The sequence below is a fragment of the Saimiri boliviensis genome, chromosome 8, assembly GCF_048565385.1.
Source record: "Saimiri boliviensis isolate mSaiBol1 chromosome 8, mSaiBol1.pri, whole genome shotgun sequence".
Taxonomy (NCBI): Eukaryota; Metazoa; Chordata; class Mammalia; order Primates; family Cebidae; genus Saimiri; species Saimiri boliviensis.
This window is the reverse complement of record NC_133456.1, coordinates 41,750,571-41,770,117: the sequence shown is the minus strand read 5'-3', so window position 1 is coordinate 41,770,117 and position 19,547 is coordinate 41,750,571. Positions and strand designations below refer to the sequence as shown.

Sequence of the window (19,547 nt, the reverse complement as noted above, 5' to 3'; positions counted from 1 at the left end):
GCTATGTGGACATGCATACACACACATACATACATACAAAGGATTTCTAACTTACTTGCACTCCAAAATAAATTTCCGATAAATCATACGTTTAACCATATAAATCACTATAAGAAAAGAAAGCAAAATTGTTTAATAATCTTGGCATTAAGAGTCCTTTCTTTTTTTTTTTTTTTTTTTTTGAGACGGAGTTTCGCTCTTGTTACCCAGGCTGGAGTGCAATGGCGCGATCTCGGCTCACCGCAACCTCCGCCTCCCAGTTTCAGGCAATTCTCCTGCCTCAACCTCCTGAGTAGCTGGGATTACAGGCACGTGCCACCATGCCCAGCTAATTTTTTTTGTATTTTTAGTAGAGACGGGGTTTCACCATGTTGACCAGGATGGTCTCGATCTTTTGACCTCGTGATCCACCCGCCTCAGCCTCCCAAAGTGCTGGGATTACAGGCTTGAGCCACCGCGCCCGGCTAAGAGTCCTTTCTAAATATGACCATAGAAGCCATAAACAAAAGGAAATTAAATCAAAATCTTTTTTTAAAATCCCAGATGATTCAAAACACCATAAAAACAAAAATAGAAAGTTTGTTAGAAAATATCTATAATACATATCATATAAAAAAGATAATATCCATAATATGGAGACAGTTCTTAAAAATCAGTAAGAAAAACACCCACCACCAAGTAGAAAAATTGACAAAGTCCAAATTTAAAAATCTGAATGACTTTTAAACATATGAAAAGATGCTCAATCACACTCAAAAGACAAGAAATGTATGTGAAAACTACAAGGATATACCACTTTTCACCTATTTGATGAGCAAGATACGAAAGTCTGGTAATCCACCAGGTAGGTGGAGGAACTCATACACTGCTGTAACAGTGTAGATTAATACAATTTTTTCAAAGTGCTATTAGGCAATATCTAGTCATAATAAAATGTATATACTCTTTGATCCAGCAATTCATTTGCTGAGACATTGACAGACATAATTGAGTATGTGTGAAATGAGCAAATTTATAAGGAAATTCACCATTGTGCACATGTAAACCCAAAAGAACAACAAATACGCACAGAAAAGGAAATGGTTAAATAGATTTAGTGTTTCCACAGAATGAAATAATGAGCAGCTGAAGATAATGAGAGGTTATCTCATTATCTCTCAATACATATGTATTATTGCACATACTGGTCTTAATATGTAATGATCTTGAAGGTATACTGAGTGGAAAAAAGCAACAGCATCTTTTGGATGTGATTACATCCATATCTATAGCTGTATCATGGTATATATGGTTTTACAGATATTGATTGTTTGGGGATGGATTTACAAGTAACTGGTAAAAGCATGCCTCTTGAGAAGAGTATTTAAGTGGCCAAAGACAAAAATGGGATAACGAGTTTACCGTATTCCATTTCCCATGTTCCAGACTTTTGCTATATGTATACACGTATATTAAAATTATACAATTTCACCAATGAATATTAAATGTTTTATTGTTTTTGTCTAAAGTTTCAGACATTTCTAAACAAAAAAAAAACACTTATGAAGAGTATAAAAACATACTTCTTTACGCATCTGTAAATGTAACAATTTTTACATATATGCAATACGTATATATATTATGCTTAGGAGATTTATTCTTTATGACTAATAAAATTATCATATAAACCATATCTCAAACTTGTAGGAGGATTTATATTTTCTGCTTTGCTGAGTATTGGCTATAGTGGAGAAAGAGCATAATGTCTTTCTTTTTCAATATCTTCAAGAGGAGGTGATTCTGTAGTCCTTTGCATACTGATTTTGAAAACATCTGCTTTTAAATTTTTTAAGGAGTAACAAAATTACAATAACAATCTTTTTAAGGAATAACAAAATTTAACCTTGAGTGACATTTTCATTTAGTAGCTCACATGAAAATTAGAGAACTCTAGAAATGATTAATATTTCTGAAAGAAAAGAAAGACTTAGATAACAGGATTAGGGAATATAATAAATTGTAAATTGGTCTCTATTTCTAGAGTATACAATTTTCTCATTTAAAAAAACAATTATTTCTTAATTCTTATTGTTAAACAGAACAATTACAGTAACAACAACAAAAAGGAAAAATTTTTAAAGAATCTTCCAGTTTTCTTACTAGCATTTTTTGAAAGGGAATACCTTCTCTGACTCTAAATTTTCAGGAGTCTTTTCGTTTTTTTTTCTAACAAGAGCCTATTTCTTGTATCTATGGTCACTTTATTTTAATTGTTCTGGAAGAGGAGATTATCTTCTTTAAGCAAAGCTTCTAAATAGGTGTCAATCTGCTCCAGGTCACCTTCTGGACCACCCTGGAAAGGAGAAGCAACAGTCACACCAGGGAAAGAAGCTGAAGAACTTCCTGCTGTAATTTGGGCAGCCTCCTAACAGTCTCCGCTGTGACTCATGCTGCAACAAAAGCCACCTTATATTTGAATCATGCTTTTAACCTTTCAAAATGTTTTCTCACTTAATGTCATTTTATGCTAATGAGTGGTTAGAAACTTGGTTCATTTTTTTATTCTTTAGTGGAAGCTAGCACAACTATTTTTTCTCTCTTTTTAAAAAAACTACTTGCTATATTCCTAAAGGCCCCTCAGTCTAATCTGATCCTTCTCTGTTACAGGTTGTCACCTCCTATTTTTAAAATTTATGAATCTTTGGTCTTGTAGACAAAAACAGACAAGCAGGCAAATTCTGTCTTCTCTGTTTCTTCTATTTCCATTGCAGCATCTTTTCCCTCAGCTCTCGGCTTCCTAACCTGGTCTGTCCCCTTCTCTTTACCCTTCCCTTCTCTCTTTCACTCAGCTCCCTACTGAGGCCATTTCATGGTCTCCTTTTCTGGGCTTCTTGATCCATGGAACATTTAGACGTAGGAGGAGGTCTCTAAGATGTTCACGGAAAATGCATATTATGAAAAAACTATGTGGGCATGGATTTCAATTTTTTTTGAACAAAAATAATTTGTTATGACATATTTGACCAGGATCTAGTTTGATGCACTAAAAAAATAAGATAACAGTTTGAAAGGAGCCCCTATCAGAGTAACATGAATTCTGCTGAAATTAAAGCAAGAACAGACGTAAAATTTATGGTGAAGCTTAGGTGGAAGAATGTTAAAATCATACACGCTTTATGAAAGGTTTATGGGGACAATACCCCCAAAAGAGCCTATAACAGAGAAGAATGAGATTAGACTGAGGGGCCTATAGGACTATGGCAAATAATTTTTTAAAAAGAGAGAAATCAGCAGTTTACAAATGAATAACTTGTTTCAGATCAGATGAGATGACGTTGAAGATGAAGCTGGCAGTGTGAGACTGCCCACATCACTTTGCAATGAAAGAGTTAACCTTGTTCATGCTCTAACTGGAGAGATGGATAATTAATAGCAGAAACAAGTGCCAACACCACAAATATCTCAAGCGGCTCAGCTAACACAAATCTGTCTGAAAAATTAAATTTGAGCAAATTTTCCACTCAATGGGTGCCAAAACCATTGCGCCTAGATCAGCTGCAGACAAGAGCAAAGCTTTCAATGGAAATTTTGGACAAGTGGGATCATGATCCTGAAGCATTTCTTCAAAAAACTGTAGCAGGAGATGAAACATGGCTTTGCAAGTATGACCCTGAAAACAAAGCAATGGCTACTGAGAAGTGGAAGTGGTCCAGTCAAAGCATCAGTAGATGGGTCAAGAGCAAAGGTCACGACAACAGTTTCACACTTGGGGTATTTTGCTTGACTTTCTTGAGGGCCAAAGAACAATAACATCAGCTTATTATAATGGTGTTTTAAGAAAGTTAGCCAAAGTTTTCATAGAAAAACACCTGGGAAAACTTCACCAGAAAGTCCTCTTCTACCAGGACATATGTTCCTGCTTATTCCTCTCATCAAAGAAGGGCAATTTTGTGAGAATTTTGATGGGAAATCATTAGGCATACACTTGATAGTCCTGATCTGACTCCTTCTGACTTCTTTTTAAAAATCTTAAAAAAAAAAAAAAAATCTGTAAAGGGCATCCAGTTTTCCTTAATAATGTAAAAAAGACTGCATTGACATGGCTTAATTCCCAAGACAGATCTAAAAGGCTGGTGTCATTGTTTACATAAGTATCTCGACCTTGATGGAGACTATGTTGAGAAATAAAGTTTACATTTTTACTTTTAGCTTTTAATCTCATTTTCCACAAACTTTTTGAGGTCCCCTTGAATGTTCCCTCTTTGCTGACTGATCTAAATCTCATTCCTTGGGCCCAACTATGGGATCAACTAACTCTCCAACTGAGCTGATAAGAGGATTTTTAGGAAGGACCTTTCAGAAACAATCCCAGCACTAAGTATCTAGCACCATTAGCCTCGCCTCTGCGTCTCTTCTCTGGTTTCACAAAATGTGCTTCAGCTTTACTCCCTCTACCCGAGATTTGCTCTCACAAGGCAGAATTGTAGTGAGTTCCAGCTTTGTGACTGGGACACTGTTCCTGCAGATGAATTATAACGATGATACTTACCTTGACTTCCAAATATTCGATGACCCTGAAGAATGCCCTGTGACCCTGACATAAGCACTTCTCATCCTGTTAGACATAATCTGATCTTTTGGTGATTATCCTCTGCCTGGGGGGCTAAATTTCTTCTAGGATGCTATATTATTTCCGTGCTTCTTCCAGGATGCTACATTATTTCCATGCTCCACAGAAATTTCATGTGGGGGGATGAGAGTAATACATTTGGGTAGGAGCCTTTTGAGTACCTTTTCACTGAGACTAGGCAAAAGAGTTTCATACTCTGCTAACTGAAGCCCTTCACCTGTCTACCAAACTTTGTGAATACAGCAAATTAAATTAGTATAGTTACTCTGGGTACTCTCTAAGAACCTAGAGGTCTGAAGAGAAGAGGTAGTAAATGATTATTCTTTCAGTTTTTCTTAGCCAAAACGGATTTGCTATTATGAAAGCCAATTATTTCATAACTTGTTTAATAGTCAGGAAGTAATCTTTAATTTCTATTGATACAGATTTTCTTTGGTCTTTATCTAGTTTTCTTGTTAGTGAAACAATCATTGTCAGTGAAACACTACCATGTGCCAGGCTCCACACCAGACCTTTAACACATGAAAACATTTGGCACCCTTCTCGGCCACAAGAACCAAAAGAAGCTCCACAGAGATTCCACTCTCATAGCAACAAATAAACTAGACAAACTGGCTGAAGTAGAACGGTTGAGAGAAGCACAAATACAGTTACCTTTACATAAAAATTTTAAATTTTAATAACATTTTAACTGTTGCCTAGACCATCAAAGGGGAGAGGGATTTCTCTTTTCGCAATATATTTAGATTAAGTAAAAAAAAAAAATGCTTTTATGTATTTTGTTTTGTACTTAATATAAGACAAATTTCAGATAAACTGAAAGATTTATTGTTTGAAGTGGGAATGGATTCCCACATTTAAACGTTCACAACCAGGACTGAAACCCAGGCAGTCTGGCTTCAAGGTCCATGTTCTTCACATATCATACAGATGTAAATCTGGCAAGTTTTCCTGTCTCTCCCCAAGGGCAAGGCAATCCTCTAGCCAATCCTCCATCAGGGTCTCAGTTCCTGCTCCTTCACGTTGCATGGCCCAGGAAGGCTCTGTCTCCTGTTCCAGCACTCAGGGCCTATATTTGAGGACAAAATGCCATGTGCTCCCTAGGCTCACTGCTCTGGCTTGGATTTCTCAATTTATTTCTAGACACCACAGGAAGACTTTCACCCTTGACTACATATATTTTCAGTTTTGCTGTACTTTGTGCAGCATTTCCATGTGCTATAGAAAATGGGCTCTTCCTCATTAGTTCAATCCATTACAGAGCTCAATTCTTTGTACATTAAAATACACAAAAAAACCCTGGAAGCAATCCATACTTACATGATGTTTCCTGACTTCTCCCAACCTGTCCTCTAAGAGGATTTATTTTTAATTATGCATTAAAATAAAAGTAAAGTAAAATATTTCACTGTCTGAAAAAACTGAAGAAAAATACCTACTCAGTGTCCCTATTAAAGGGACATGAAGGGTGATCATGCTATACCAACACCACCAAAGATTCCAAATTGTTTAAAATATGAGAGAACAGAGTTTCTAAATGTTCTAATATATGCCTTTACAGTTATTTATGATTTCAAAATCCTTATAGGGAGAGTAAGGGCTGGCTTAAGTGACTTGTCCAGATCAGCAAGTGAATGACAATGTTAGGAGAAGAAGTTAGCTGAGTTCTCGTTCCACAGAGTCTATTCCTGCTGCTCACATACAGTTTTATCACTCACCAGTTGAAGTCTCTGCAACAATAGTGCCAGTTTTATACGAAGATTCTTCAGCTCATCCTCAGAGATTTTTCTTTTTCCTTCACATTGCCCCAGAGAGATTTCATTGCGTTTTTCTCTCGTATTTGAATCATAGATGACGGATTGTATTTTCCTCTTTAGCTTTTTTTCATATTGGGCCATGCAAGTATTCTGTATCTGGGAATGTTTTAAAAACAGTTTTAGCATGTTTTAAAAATATTACTTTCTCCCTAATATCACAAGGCAATTTCATATTCCAACTCCGCCTAGAGGTACCAAGTATCAACTTTGTAAGTACTATAGGTGGTCTAAATTTAGTAAGTGTTGATACCCTTAAGGAACTTACATACACTCTGATGGAAGATGAAGAGAGAAGAGAAAAATCTATAATATTCCAGTAATTGTAATTCTAAGGAGGAAAGAGACACATCACAGGCGGCTTGGAGACCTTTGCTCTGGAATGAAGAAGAACCTCATAAAAGTTGAATCTGTTTTTCCAATAATGACCACCAGATTATTTAGGGCACAAAGTAAGCATGTGCCTGTGACTCTCTCCACAGCACCAGTAATTCACAGGCAATGACACAATGACCCACCACTTGGGGCTGTCTTGGCAGATGATGTAGTGTTACTTGTAATGCCAGGCTGTTGCATCTAGAAAGCACACAAACTACAGAAAGAGGAATTCCTGTTCTCACTCTCTTCAGGTTCTTTATCATGATACAAAAAGTACAGATAGTTATGCATATGATCCTCGCTAATTGAAGAATCTTGGTTGTTCTCCCAAATTTCATGCTGTGTCTGAGGCATTCATGAAGTAGAAAGAGGTAATGGAGAGGCCAAACGCTTCAGTTTTAGAATGACAGTAACTGCTTATATAAACATTTCAGGAAGGCCAAGTGATATTCTGAGAAAAGAGATACAGGGCAAATACCACCTTGATAAACATTTGAATGTTTACATAATAAGGAGATTTCTGTGTTCTAATAATGACTGGTTGCCAAGAAAGTTGTAAGGTAGCCTCGTTTGTCTTCCGGGCCTACCCTTCCCTCTTCAGTCCCCCCACTACACTGACTATGTGCAGACCCTTCTCTGACGTCCACATCATCTCCGTTAGCATTCACTGACCTCACGAGTTTCCCTTTTTTTCTACAAAATCCTTTAAACAAGCATACAAAAATCGCTACATATAGGAAATTCTGTTTAATAAATATTCACTCACTAGTTCTTAATTTGAAAGCACTGCATTTAATTATAGGTGGTATGGAAATACACAAGGTACGGTCTTTGCCCTCAAGAACTCCCTAGTCTATAGCAGGAGATAACACAAGTGTGCAAATACAATGTCTTACGGTACATAAGAACCCTATGTCCCCAAGTAAGGCACAAAATAGCAGGGATTCAGAAGAGCAGATATGCAGCACTCACAGCAAGGGAATTTCAAACACACGGGTAAATCCTGCCTTGAAATCCAAGCTACATTTAAAGATCCTGAAAGGGAATCCACTTTTGAACATCCTTAATTCAACCTGCAAGTTGATGACTTACAACTAAGGCAATCACCACCACCTCTACCAGGAAGCTTCACAGATGCTTCCAGTAGAGGCTGCATGGCAAACCCAGGGAGAGACATCTCCTATGGCCTGAAGGTGGAGTAGGGGAAGTCATTCAACTCAGCTGGAACGAGGAGGACAACACAGTTCGCATGTCACTAGCCACTTACTTACAGTTTTCAGAACTCTAGAATTTTACAGCTTTTGCTATTCTGAATAATAGTCAGAAAACACTTTTTCATAAAAATAAAAGCAACAATAAAATAAACCAAAACAAATCAAAGATAAATATCAAAAATGGCAAATACGATTGAAACATCATTTGAAAAAAACAATAGTAGTACTGCTCATCAGCCATAAAAAGGAAACTGCTATTGACACACTTAAATAGACCTGAAGTGAGGCTGAATTAATGAAGCAATTGTCAAACAACACATTCATATGATTCCATTTCTACAGCATTCCTGAAAAGACAAAGATGGAGATGGAGAACAGATTAGTGGATGTCAAGAGTGAGAGGCGATTGTGGAAGGGCTGGGTGGATGAGACTATAAAAAGGTAGCATAGGGAGATACTTACAGTAATGAGAATTCTGCACCCTGATTTCAGTAGTGGTTATATAAACCTCCATGTATGATAAAATGACATAGAACTATACAACACATTTTACCAAATTCAATTTCCTGGTTTTGATATCGTACCATAATTATGCAAAATTCTGCACTGGAGGAAACTGGGTGATGAGTACACAGGACCTGTCTGCACTGTTTTTGAAACCTCCTATGAATCTATAATTATTTTGAAATTAAAAGTAAAAGAAAAAAGCAAAAACAAAAAGCCTCAACACTATTAATACGAGATGAGACCAAGAATGTTTATACAGTACATTACATTCAAAGTCATATTCAGTTTCTGAAAGTTATCCTTCCCTTTAGTAACCTGTAAACGACGTTTTTGTCAAATACTACAGGTCAGCTTTTTGGTTTATTCTCCTGCCTTTCTCTCCAGGAAATTCTGCTAACCTCTCCAGGAAGTTTCAGTGAAAGTTAACAATTCTGACAACTTTTCAAGCTCAGTGTAAAAGGACAACTAGTTGTATTAACTTTTTTTTGCATCTTAACATTTTAATCAAGGTGACAAACGAATTCCAACAAGATGAGAGGCTTAGTTCTGCTGGTTAAACTCACTCTTGTAGAGGTATTTACAGATCAAAAACCAAATTCTTTCCAAACCACATTAACTCAGAATAGAATTAGGATTTGAAAGAAAGGATATTTAACTGAGATTTTAATTTTCTGCCTTGAATTCAAAAAGTAGGAACTCTAGCAGTTTTGCAGCTCCAAAATCCTAATGAGTTTGTGCAAAGTAAAGAAGACCTCCAAGACCTACAGATTTTGTACCATACAAACAGGAATATTCATTTAACTGTTTATGTTAGCAGGCACTAAAGCAGAAACAATAAGCTTTGATTCAACACCTAACTATTAAGATCCAGATGCATGCAAAGGCACTGGTTGAATGCTGCTAGAATACAGAGCTTGATGACAGGATTATTAATTTCAAAGATTCTATAATTTAACTGAGGAGAACATGAAATATAATCAACCATTATAAGGCAGAAATGTTAATGCTGAAACAGGGTTTTAAGGTTCTCCCAGAACACAGAGAGGTCAAGATTAATTTCACATGGAGAAACTAAGAAAGTCCTCACACAGAAGATAATATTGAGCAAGCTCAATGAGGAAGGATTTCAAGAGGCCCACTGTGGATTGGGAAAGTGGACGGGAGTATTCTGGGGAGTATCAGGAGAGGAAAGGCTCAGAGGTAGGCCAGCGTAAGTAAGTTCAAACAACTCTGGGGCACTCATTTTAGATGAAACAGATGGCCTGTGAGGAAAGAATAAAAGATGATGGTTTGAGTCAGGTGGCACAGGACCACCAACGCCATCATGTATCATCTACTTCTACAATAGTATTTGTGAAAACCACTGTTGTGACCAAAGAAGCCTGTGACTTACATAAGGTTCTCCTGTACTTTGATGTGGCTCTCTTTATTAAAGTTACACACCTTAAAGCAAGTTGTTCTGTGTTTTGCTTATAAGGTCTCATTTCAGCAGGAACTGCTGGTCTCCTGTTTATTTTGCTTTGATATTTTGAATTGGACATGCCCGGCATATTAAGGGGATACTGTTCATCATCTATGCTAACACTGTTCACTCTGAATAAACACTTATCTTATTCACTCTGGCTCCATTACTGATGGTGTCGACATTGGAAAAAAAATTGAAACAGATATCAAAGGGTATATATAAGCTTGGATAAACAGCTGTATGACAGTATAATTCTTAGCAAATTTCTAAGTTTTACAGGGTATTCAAATCAGAGTCCCCTAACCAGTAGGTAAAGAGCTACAGGAAGATCCAACAGCCTTACTAATAAGCTCCTCAAGCTGACTGACACAGACTTTCAGTTGGGACAATCAATTCCTGGTAGGCCAATAAGCCAACCCATCTACTACACACACCCCACATAAATATGTCACTGTCAGCACCTCCGCCATATATGTCTCACGATGTAACGTCAGGGCTCTGGTAAGTTAAAAATAATTCTTCTACACCAACGGGCTGAGAAGTTGTAACACACTTATAGCAAGTAATACACATGAACTCCATCACAAAGATGAAGTATTAAACCTGGATATGAGAATTAGATGAAATAGCCAGGTGCGGTGGTACCAGCCTGTAATCCTAGCCACGTGGAGGCTAACGCAGGAGGATTGCTTGAACTCATGAGTTCAAGACCAGCTTGGGCAATGTAGCAAGATCCTAACTCAAGACAAAAACAAGCAACACAAAAATAGAGGGGATGGGCAAAAAAAAAAAAAAAAAAAAAAAAAAAAAAAAGTGGGAAAATGTATGATGAAAAGAGCTTTGGAGTGGGAAAAATTAGGGTTCCAATTCTGAATCTGATCATGACACTGGGATATTATCTTTCTGAATCTCTATTTCCTCATCATTAAAAGAGATAGTGGCTTTACCTACCAAAGTTGTGAGAATAAATGAGTTAATGTTGAGCAAAGACCTAGTTCAGTGCCTAGCTCTAGTGGCTCTTGATCAATCAATCACAGTTTTACATTATTGATGAAAATAATGTTAGTGGTAGAACAATATCAAAGCACACTGAAAGTCAACTTTGTCTTTTATTCTTGTTAGGAAATGTTGACAAGCAACCCTTCAAACTGAAAATGTTCAGTTACTGCTTTTTCAGCAAAATGTTATTCAGAAAATAAATTCACTGTTCAGTTCAACAGTAATAGGAGACCAATAACTACACCCCCTCTTTCACCTCCACTTGTTTATCACCAACCAGTAGATAGAAGCATCAAAGCCAAATCTATCAAGAAGGGTTATTAAATTTAGGCACAGTCTGAACTTTAAATACTGTGTGATAAAGTCTTGGTAAGAAGGAATATGGTTTACATTCTACTTTTAAAGTTTGCCTAGTCATATGTCTTCTGGGAATTTACTTCACCATTCTTTTTCATTTTTCAAATGACTTCCATTACAATTGCTTCCTCAGTTTCAGCTAAAATCAAGTGCAAATGTACCTCTTTACCTATAAACCCTATGAGGCAGTGTCTCTGCTTGGAGTCATTCTTTGCACAACTCCAGGAAGTGCCAGTCACCTCTTAGTCTTTATAAATTTTCATGTTATGAGAGCTTTCCAGAGATGGCTGTAAACAGAAGCACAGGGAAGAAGATGCTAATGTATGCACTAATGATGGAGCTGGTGGCTAGGTGACAAGGCACAGGTAAAGTGTCAACAAAGACTCAATATTTCAGTGTTGATCCTGGTTCTAGGCTACACTGGGCTGTGCAATTAGTCCGGGAACCTTCGTGGCCACCCTGGCTCCAACATTCATCCTCTACATCAGCTTGGCCAAGTTCACATGTTAGAGTCCCAGGGGATTTTTTTAGTGTAAAATAAGGGATTTTAGGGCATTTGATTATTTGAGATATTTCTGTAGTAGAACTGAAGGGCAATCTGGACTCTTTCTCCTACAGGAAATCCTTAAGGACTAGATACACAGCATTATTTGATAACTGTTAAAAAAAAAATCTACCCAGAAAAAGAGAAAGGTTGTAAACAAATACACAAAAATATTATCAGTAATCTTGGAATGGCTTGAGACCATGGATGAATTTCTAAGAGAGATATGAAATTAAAATAATTTAAAACTTCAACCTAAAATTTCTGCTTCAGTGTATTTTGAGGATTCAGTGAATTTATTTCTTAAAGCTCAGAATATCCTGTTTCCTATTCAAGTTACAGCCCTGCTCCAAGTGTTTCATAGCTTTATGTTATAGAAATACTTGTATTTTAAAATTCAAAAAGATGTTGTTTTATGACATCTGATATGCTATACATTAAGTCTCCATCAGTGAATGCAAATTTGATTTGCTTTCAAACCTAACATTTGGAAATGCACATTATTTACCCTTTGAAACACAAGATCATTTAGAATATAAACGGCGATATTGAAAGGAAGCTTACCTGGTTGAAACACATTTTCAGCTTTTTGTTGATCTGCTCTGGGCACTGCTCCAGCTGTTTTCATAAATGATAACAGAACAGGATATTAGCTTTTAGAGAATGTGCTGTCTACAGCAGAGTTACATCATGCAAGCATTGAGTATAAAAAAGCATCAAAGCCTAGAACTAGCCAACATTGGTACTATGGGCCTTTTAAGTCTGGGTCTAATTAAATTAATTAACTAAATTATACTTCACTTCCTTCCAAAAAAGGATTAAGTCAGCTTACATAAATAAATGCAGCTTGGTTAGAAAATCGTGCAGATACAAAAATCAAGGTGAAGGAAAATTAAGTGATAAAATAAGAAATATTCAAAGAGAGATGTCAAGAGGGCAGCTGGAGTGTGGATTTCTTGGGAAGGGAGTGCCGGAGAAGCAGACAGGGAAGCCACTGGTGTGGGGTTAGCAACACTATTTGAAGTCAGAGATTAGATGAGGCTACCTAGAAACAGCATTTAATAGAGAAAGGAAAGTAGCCCAGGAAGGAGCCTTCAGACATGCCAGCACTGAGAAATCACATACAACAGGAGCCGCCACAAAGACGGAAGGGAGGAAAGCGAGGCAATGGGCAGTGAGCAGTCAAAGAAGGTGCTTCCAGAAGGTGAAAGTGGTCACCTGGGTTGAAGGTCTCTGACAGGCCAGGTAACAGTGACATTGCACTTAGCAGCGGTCACTGGTGGCCCTGACAAGAACAGTCATAGTTCAGCAGTGGAATCAGAAGCCCCATGAGAGAGGATGAGGTGAGAGTAGAAGTGAAGAGGCAGAAACAATGATTACAGTCTAGAAAATTAGGGATGGTGCCCGAATGAGACTCATATAGTCCCTCTGTTGCATTAATAATTTGTGCTGGGGCCGGGCGCGATGGCTCAAGCCTGTAATCCCAGCACTTTGGGAGCCCAAGGCGGGTGAATCACGAGGTCAAGAGATCAAGACCATCCTGGTCAACATGGTGAAATCCTGTCTCTACCAAAAATACAAAAAAATTAGCTGGGCATGGTGGCGCGTGCCTGTAGTCCCAGCTACTCAGGAGGCTGAGGCAGGAGAATTGCCTGAACCCAGGAGGTGGAGGTTGCGGTGAGCTGAGATCACGCCATTGCACTCCAGCCTGGGTAACATGAGCGAAACTCAGTCTCAAAAAAAAAAAAAAAAAAAAAATTAATAATAATAATAATAATTTGTGCTGAATACCAAGTGTATCCATCATCTCCACAGGCAAAACTGAGCATGGAGGTGGAGAAGAGGCCTCCCACCCTCCTGCACTAGGCAGCTCTTCCCCTCCACTTCTGCTGAGCAGCTCACTTGTCAGGCATACGCGTCTTACTCAACTTCACAGCCCTCCCGGGGCCCTTTGTAAACTCCTGGTTATGACTTAAGCACAGCCAATGGATGTGAGGCTTACTCTCTGCACCCCAAGTAGCTGTTCAAAGTTTTCTTTCCAATCACTTCTGGCACTGTTCCTGAGAGGCGATTTTCTTCATCTAGCTCAGTGATGTCTTGGTGATTTCAGTAAGATTAGTAGTTTGGATATCTAACGTGCCCGACCTGCCCAATTCTCAGCTCAGCTCCTCATAATAAGCAGCTGAGGAGGTGTTATCTGAGGAACAGAAACTCTGTTTTTGATGGGGGAGAGGGAAGTCAGGGACTATGTCCTGTTTCTTTCCATCTCTGCAACTATCTGTCTATAAGATCTTTTCCACCTTATTTAACTCACAGCCACAATGATTTCAAATATAGCTTTAATTACAAATCACGATTTGTAATTAAAGATGAGAAAGATTCACATCTTCATTCACGTAAGCCATTCTAGGTCCTCTTATTGGAAACACTTTACATTTTTCTTCCCTGAGGATTAAATTCAGGCTATTCTATCATTCCCTCACAGTTCCACAAAAACCAGCTCACCTCACAACTTAATGCAGGTTCTTCCAATACTGATGGTAGCTGATACTCAGGAAAAAAATACAGAAGAGTCTCCCTAGGAATACAAGCAGAGCAGATATGCGAATATACGAGGATAACAGAGGTAGCACTCACTTGTCAGAACTCGATTTGTCTTCTGGGTATTAAACATCCTGGCAAAGATGAACATTGTTTCCCTCCAAACATTTTGTTTTTATTGTTGACATCAAAGCGTTCTTCAGAAAGCACAGACTAGGGAGAGGAAGGTGGGTGTGGCTATAATAAGGCAATAGGAGGGACCCTTCGGTGAAGGAACTGGTCTGTATCTTGACTGCATCCATGTCAATATCCTGATTGTGATACTCTTCTATAAAGTTTTGCAAGAAGCTATGTGAAGTGTACAGGGGATCCCTCAGCATTATTTCTTACAACTTAACATGAAATAAATTTATCTCAAAATAAAAAGATTACAAGAAGAAAGGAAGGGAGAGAGGGAGGGAGGGCAGGTGGGCGAGAAGAAAAGAAACCAGCCAACTTCACAATGCCTCGAAATCCATGAACAACCAGTCTAGGAAAGCCCTGTACCTACTTGAGTGTTCTCTTCTGCACAGAACTCAGCATAGCAAATTTCTTGGAAAAAACTACGCTGACTACAGACCTACTAACTTTTTTCCTGAGAAAACCAAAGAGTTTAAGTCTCCAGAGTAATGTTTTTATCAGAAACTCCAGGACTGCTTTTAGAAATCATACATGGACCTTGCTCTTTCTTAAATAGTGGTGGCCATTGTTCTGACAGGTACTTCATTTTGTCAAAAGGCAGTAGCACCCATCCTTCTACGGTGACAGCTTTTCTAGGATTAATCACCTATATGACATATATTTCATTCCCGGGAGAATATGAGATCCAGAAATTTATAGCCACCACATCTTAAAAGTGTATAGTATTCTAATGCTGATATGTTCCAAGAGTCTCATGTATACTATCTAAGGGATTTACAAAAATTTTTCCAGTTGTAAAATAATACGGTATACCAAAGACAAAACGGCTCTTTCTTATACAATTTACATTCTTTATACTTTAAGTATATTCTTTGTATTAATATTCATTTATAGTTTCAAGGAGATTCACACCAGAAAGCTGGAAATTCTTGGCATTGCCATTGCCCAAACATTAAATATGACATACAACACTCCTCAGAGTTATCTGCCTGGCTAGCAAGAAGATAAATGGGGTAGAAATGGGATAAGAAGGGGCTTCCAGGTACATGAGACGAGAAGAAATCATATGGCATAGAGAGAAAAGCTGCAAAAGGAGTTCCTGGGAAAGGCGACGTGGGTCACCATTATGGCCATTTTGTTGGAGCAGGAGGGGTGAGAGACCTTTTACACAAACTATCCTTGCTTCTTCCCAAAGCCAGGCTCCCTTTCCCTACCACAGGCTTGAAACCTTTTCAGAGCATTGTTTCTTTCCATTGTGAGTATAAATTCTTTTACTTTAAATTTAGAGCAAATCAGAAACCCCCTAGGAATATGCTCTTAGACAAATATTAGATGGTAGCATTTACTAGGAAAGGGGAGAAACCAAAGGGGAAGTTTGAAGAGAGAAAAAGTTCTGGATTAGTTTTACTTTCAATCTGTGGCATCTCTATTTCAAAATCCATACCAAATATCTATAGTCTGAATACTGTCTTACACATGTACTATTATTTCTAAAAACAGACACATAACAGATATCTTTAAACACAATTTCATGTTTACTGAAATCACAGTACCTTTTGCTATCTGGCATTTCCTCAACTCATTAATTCCGCAGACATTCTTTAATTCCTACTAAAATATCGCCTTTGCTCTTCAGTGCCCCACAGAGCCTGGCATCATGCCCCCATGCTAGGAACGCAATACAATCTTATTGAACTTATTTGGCCTAGTGGGGAAGTATAGACAAGAAAGCAAACTATTCTAATACCATGAGATAAATGCTTGGAGGACAACAAGAAAGGTGTACCATGGGGTCTAGAAGAAGGGACTCTAAGTCTTATTTCGGTAGCCGTAAAGGAACAGGGGGAGTTAGCCAAGTGTAGGGGAAGTAAGTATTTTGGGTGAAGGAAGTATTTTGGGTCACCTGCACCATACACCAGAGCATTTTGTATTTTTCTTTGGTAAAATATCTGACCAAATAGTTGGTCAGATTCAAGTATTTTTCTTGGTGTTTTTGTTATTGCTATTTTTGAGACAGAGTCTCACGCTGTTGCTGAGGCCGGAGTGCAGTGACGCACAATCACAGCTCACTGCATCCTCTCTGCTCCCAGGCTCAAGCAATTCTCCCAACTCAGCCACCTGAGTAGCTGGGAGTACATGTGCCCACTGCCATGCCCAGCTAATTTTTGTATTTTTTTTTTTTTTTTGAGACGAGATTTCACCATGTTTCCCAGGCTGGTCTCAAACTGCTGAGCTTAAGTGATCCACCCACCTTGGCCTCCCAAAGTCCTGGGCTTACAGACATGAGCCACCACACCCAGCAGATTCAACTATTCTTTATAAAGTACTAGAAATGTGCCAAACACTGCTATATAGTTTCTTGGCATAATTTCATGTAATCGTTACGGAAACTCTTTGATTGAGGAAGTATTCCTATTTTCTCTGGTCATCCAGCTGTTCTTTTTAAACAATAACCTAGTTAATGAGCTTAGTCCTGGCTAAGGAGAAGAGCAAGCCTCCTACTGGAGGTTGATCAAAACTATCTTCTCCAACTCAGTAAAAGACTAGTATGAAATGGAAATAACACAGCTCTAATCATGCTTTTTGGCAGACCTCAACAGCTAGTATATATATTTTCATGGCCTTTTCCTTTAACAACTGGCAGACATGTTGAAAAGTGACATTCTTTTTAAAACTTATTTTTGCTATTTTTAAAATCTAAGATAATAAAAATCATGTTTATATTTTTATAGAGAAGAAGTAAATGGAGTGCCTTATCAAGTTTACACATAAAACAATAAGCCAAAACAAGGCATTACAGTTCAACAGTTAAGAGCAAGGAGTGTGGGATCAGATTGCCAGGATTCAAATCTAAGTTCTATCACTTAAGTGTCATATAATGCTAGGCAACTTACTTAACCTCTGCGTGTCTCAGTTTTCTCATCTTCAAAATGAGGATAATAAAAGCATCTATACAGGATTGTTGTAAGATGAGTGAGTTATCATATGCAAAGCCCTTAGGACTGTGCCTAGCATATAGTAAGTACATAATATGTATTATTACTAATATTATTGCTATTATTATTGTAAGTGATGTGAAATTTAATACTACTCCAAACTTTAGGATCACCTGGTAAATTTAATAGTCTGGAACCCAGTTCAGCTTATTTACCGCTAACTTAACTCAGTTGCACTCCAATATTTAAAAGTGTTTAAAAGTATTAAATATTGCACTCCAATATTTAAAAGTATAACATCCAGTAATACTATTCACTGCTTTTTACATTAATCCCTTTTAATTGAATTTCAAGTATTATTTAAATATATGCTGATATGTTAGACCTACTGTGGACAAATCAATCTGTTTTCAAAGATGTTACTTCATTTGAGAATTCAGCAAACTAATATACAGAAAGTAAGAAGTAATATAAGACAGGAAAATGCCTAACTGAGAATAATTAGGTAACGAGTATGTACACTAAAAACTGTATTTTTAATTAATTGTTAGCATTAATTACACAGAGATAGCCAGACACTACTTTGGCATTGTGGAAACAGATACGGATGATGTCATGTCCAAAGTGACCCAAATGGAAGGAACACCCTTCACACTTAAAATGTCTCTAACTGCTATTCTTTTTATCATGTGACAAGAAAGGTAAATACAGTGAACAATTCTGAGTATTTCTATATAAATTTAAATTGTACACAGCTAGCCACAATCTTCATGCCTTGAAAAATTTAAAGTCTAGTAAATTCAAGAAATTACATGTGGGCCAGATAGAAAATAGCAAATAATACTACAAAAACAACAACAACAAAAACCAACAAAATATCTAACAAAGAAAACTGTTTACACTGGTGAAATGTGAGAAAACATACTACATGTTGCTGAAGGCAAAAGAGTAAACTGGTATGACAAGGAGCTCATTTTGTTTTAAAGTCATGTGTTCTAACTTTTTTCCATAGAATATTTTTAATAAAATAATCACCATGCAAAATTTAAGATGGTACAGAATAGAGCTAATATATTAACACATTCAGCTTTCGGAGTACTCACTTGATAACAGTATGATGATTCTAAGCAATAAAGAGTCTGCCTGTTCATTAGGGAGATAGTTTCCGGGAAATTTTAATTTTCTAGTGATGCCTAATGATAGAAGTGGATGCATTTTAAAGTCTTAGTACACTCAATCAGATTATCCCCTTTTTGATCACATGTAACTCACTAAAATTAATAGAAATGTTACACTTAGACAAATAACAAAAATTAGCCAATAAAAAAATCAGGAAAATAATGAATTTGAAAAAGAAAATTGATCTAACTTAAAAAGAAATTTAAGTAGCTATGCATCCAAACTCTGCTGTAACACACTCAGACAGGTCTCTCTAGGTCATCTAGTGTGGAGAGAGGGTATATGCTATATATGGTTAAGATCATGGGATTCCAAGTCAGAAAGCCTTGCCTTAAACACCAGCCCCATCCTTAATATTTGTGTAATTCCCCATGAGACTTGTAATGTGTTAGTTCCTCTAAGCTTCAGTCTCCTCATTCATACAAGAGATTTAAAAATAATACCAATCTCATGAATTTGTGGGAATATAAATTAATTTACAAAAAGTAAGCGGGTATCCACCCTGAAATACAATAAAGGCTCAAACCTGATAGCTATTGTTGTTATTATTTTTTATGGAAACAGGGTATTGCTATGTTGCCTAGGCTGGTCTTGAACTCCTTGTTTCAAGCAATCCTCCCATCTTGGCATCCCAAAGTGCTAGGATTATAGGCATGAGCCATGGTCCCTGGCGTGATAGCTATTATTATTAAGAAGGCCTGGTTCACTGGTAGCATGACCAAATAATTAGAGATGTGGTCACAGCCATACATTTTTAATGATATTCATACATTTATTCAAATACATATAGGCACATGTATAGAAAACTTACTGTATACTACTAT

General features: G+C 37.4%; 1 protein-coding gene across 1 annotated transcript in view; it reads right to left on the bottom strand.

The window, feature by feature from the left end:
• Positions 1 to 1,502: 1,502 nt before the first annotated feature.
• The window catches only part of MORC1 (MORC family CW-type zinc finger 1), a 168,890-nt gene continuing 150,845 nt past the window's right edge, over positions 1,503 to 19,547 (bottom strand). The window contains 6 exon segments of the mRNA XM_074405314.1: positions 1,503 to 1,520; positions 2,163 to 2,201; positions 2,204 to 2,332; positions 6,328 to 6,522; positions 12,452 to 12,505; positions 14,393 to 14,465. Of these exon segments, the coding sequence (XP_074261415.1) occupies positions 1,503 to 1,520; positions 2,163 to 2,201; positions 2,204 to 2,332; positions 6,328 to 6,522; positions 12,452 to 12,505; positions 14,393 to 14,465 (508 nt within the window).